The 3,183-nt window shown below is 55.2% G+C and overlaps 1 protein-coding gene across 1 annotated transcript; it reads left to right on the top strand.

Annotated features, from left to right (window-relative positions):
• Nucleotides 1-639: 639 nt before the first annotated feature.
• On the top strand, nt 640-2,837 carry RHOB (ras homolog family member B). The gene has a single exon (XM_061351209.1). It carries the CDS (start codon nt 794-796, stop codon nt 1,382-1,384), a length of 591 nt encoding a protein of 196 aa, XP_061207193.1. The 5' UTR covers nt 640-793; the 3' UTR covers nt 1,385-2,837.
• Nucleotides 2,838-3,183: the final 346 nt, after the last annotated feature.

Below are 3,183 nucleotides of genomic sequence, written 5' to 3' on the forward strand. Positions count from 1 at the left end.
TCCTCGCCCCCGGAGTGGCGCGGCCGGGGGACCTGCCCTGTGCTCCTCCAGAGGTGCGGTCCCGCTACCCGCCGAGAGCCTCCGGCGGAAGGCTCCTCACTGGCCCCGCTCGCTTCACGGCCCGGCCCGCGCACCCCCGCCTAGCCATAGCCACCAGCCGTTTCCATCCATCCCACAATCACCGATCCTGACGACCCGACCCCATCCCATCCCATCCCATCCCATCCCATCCCATCCCATCCCATCCCATCCCATCCCATCCCATCCCATCCCATCCCATCCCATCCCATCCCATCCCATCCCAGCTGCCCCCCGGCACGGCCCCTCAGGCGCCTCTGTCCGAGCGCCGCTCGCGCCCCGCCTCCCGCCTGCAGCGCTCTACCAATCACGACGCTCTTCACCAGGGATGACCTCACTCCCTACCTTCCCATTGGCTGGCTATATTAAGAAAGTCGCGAGCGCCTTTAAATACCTGCGCCGAGTGTAGTTTGCGGCAGTGGCACAGTGGAGCGACGAGAGTTGGGGGTGGTGGGGAGCGGCAGCGCTTTCCCAGCGGAGGGACCACCCGAGTGGCACCGGCGCCGCTTGTCTGCCGCCGTAGAAAACCCCAGAGCTAGGGGCCGGAGGCACAGTGCCGGTGAGAGGAGGGCGCGGCCGCCTGCCTGCGCGGGCCCGGCTCGCCACGGTGCCCTGTGAGAAGCGAGAGGAAGGCGGAGGCGGCGGCGGCGGCAGCGGGGAGGAGGGCGCTGCCATCGTCCTGCTGCACGGCAAGGCCAGCTTGGCGAGCCTGGCTATGGCTGCCATCCGCAAGAAGCTGGTGGTGGTGGGGGACGGTGCCTGTGGCAAGACTTGTCTCCTCATCGTCTTTAGCAAGGATGAGTTCCCCGAGGTCTACGTGCCCACTGTCTTCGAGAACTACGTGGCTGACATCGAGGTGGATGGCAAGCAGGTGGAGCTGGCCCTGTGGGACACTGCTGGCCAGGAGGACTATGACCGCCTGCGCCCCCTTTCCTACCCGGACACTGATGTGATCCTCATGTGCTTCTCTGTGGACAGCCCGGACTCACTGGAGAACATCCCGGAGAAGTGGGTGCCCGAAGTCAAGCACTTCTGCCCCAACGTCCCCATCATCCTCGTGGCCAACAAGAAAGACCTGCGCAATGATGAGCATGTGCGCAACGAGCTGGCCCGCATGAAGCAGGAGCCGGTGCGCACTGAGGATGGCCGTGCCATGGCCATTCGCATCCAGGCTTACGACTACCTGGAGTGCTCAGCCAAGACCAAGGAGGGTGTCCGGGAGGTCTTTGAGACAGCAACCCGGGCGGCCTTGCAGAAGCGCTATGGCACGCAGAACGGCTGCATCAACTGCTGCAAAGTCCTATAGGGTGTGGCTGGAGCATGGCGCTGGGTACAGCACCTGGGTCACCTGTTAGCAGGCAGAGGGGAGCTGGGTTAGGCATGCATATGGCATCTGCCTGTCCCCTTTGTGGGGGGGCTGCCAATGAATTGGGGTGGGGGCTAAGGGAGGGAGCATGCTCCCTTAGCCTTGGCCATAAAGGGTTGCACTGGCTCAGTTATGGGGACGGAGGGAGGGGTGGATTGCATGTCCTGAGTTTTGGGAATAAAGTAGGAAGAAGCCTTCTCCTACCATCAGCCCCTCCCAACAAAAAGCTGCTGAGACTGGACTGAGCACCTGGCTCTTCCCCTTTGCCCACCACCTGCTGCTCCCAGCCAGACTCTCTTTTACAAGAGGAGAGTAATGGAGCTGAGATGCTCAAAGGGACTTCTGCCACCTGCCTGCATGTGCATTCCCCAGGCAGGCTGGGGAAGGGGGCTGCATCTCCTAGGCTGCCTGCAGCATCCCCGCCTCTCCCAGAGGTGCCACAGCCTGAGCCTGACCTGCTGTGGGATCTCGTGCCCTGAAGACCAAGACTGAGAGGGGAGGGTCATCCCGAGTGAAGCCTGTATATATCTTACCTTTTCTGTCTTGTGAAAACTGGGGTAGTGCTTGTTGAAAGCAAGGTGGGGAGGGGGTGCCCAGCTGGGACTTGTGTTATGCAAAGGAACTTGCCCTGAGTGACTGATGCCTGCTGATAATGCAAGCCTTGAACTGACTCCAGATGCAGAAGCTACCAAGCTGGGAAGTGAAGCTGAACTGCTCTGTTCTCCTTGCTGGACATCCTCCTCCTGATGGATTGGGCAGGATGAGCAGGGGGAAAGATGACATTGCCATATTATGATCTTGCTGCCTGCGCCTTCCTTTAATGGTGTCTTCTGCAAGTATATTGATTTGGGTTTATTTAAAAGTTAATTTTCAGAATTACTTTGCACAACTTGGTGGATTTTTGGTGTTGTTGGGTATTTTTATTTTTTAAGTAAATACAATGCACTTGTCATCTGCATACAACACTGTAGCATTGGAAATGTTCTTACTTGATAACCTCATCTAGGTCTTGTTTCAAATTGGTTTCAACACAAGGCAAAATAAAACCACTGTATCTCTTTCCCTTGGACAAAAAATGGGTGAAAGCACTGCTCCTTACGCAGTGAGTATGTCAGACTTCAGTACTAAAGGGAAGTTTAAAGAATCAAGGTTTATTTAAAACTTATTTTCACAGGGTAGCCAGCCCAGGTGAAAATAATTTTGTGTTTCTCTGGTTCAGAGAACAAATGTATCCATTTATGTTTACTTTCCTCCCTCTTCCCTCAACAGTGGTACTGAGACTGTTTTTAATAAACTGACATGGCAAAAACTGAGATGTATATGATGTTTACATAAAATTATGAACTGTGTATGCAGTTTTTTATGTAAAATATTAAAAGATTCTATGCTGACACTTGGCAGAGCAGTGATGTGATTTATGGAGACAGTCCTTTGTATGCACCAAAACACCAAGGTGATGTGGAATGAGACCAGATTTTGCCCCATCTGCAAATGCTTTTATTTGTGTTTTGTGTTGGCTGCACTACTTGTCTGGCGGCTTTCAGAGGCTGGGGAGGCTATTTTCCTTTGAGGAAGCTGCTCCCTTAATTCTGTACAGGTGGCATAGTGGAAGTGTGCCCCACGTTCGAAGTGCTGACTAACCCATTTGCTGCTGAGCACAAGCAGCATCTGTGCCTGCTAGGCTGAGGCTTCTGGTGCTCCCTCACCACCTGCCCTTTACTGTCTGTTGGTGAATGGGA

Source organism: Neopsephotus bourkii, unplaced genomic scaffold (genome assembly GCF_033783945.1).
Source record: "Neopsephotus bourkii isolate Nb327-2 ecotype Australia unplaced genomic scaffold, CSIRO-AGI_Nbou_v1 NB_565, whole genome shotgun sequence".
NCBI lineage: Eukaryota > Metazoa > Chordata > Aves > Psittaciformes > Psittacidae > Neopsephotus > Neopsephotus bourkii.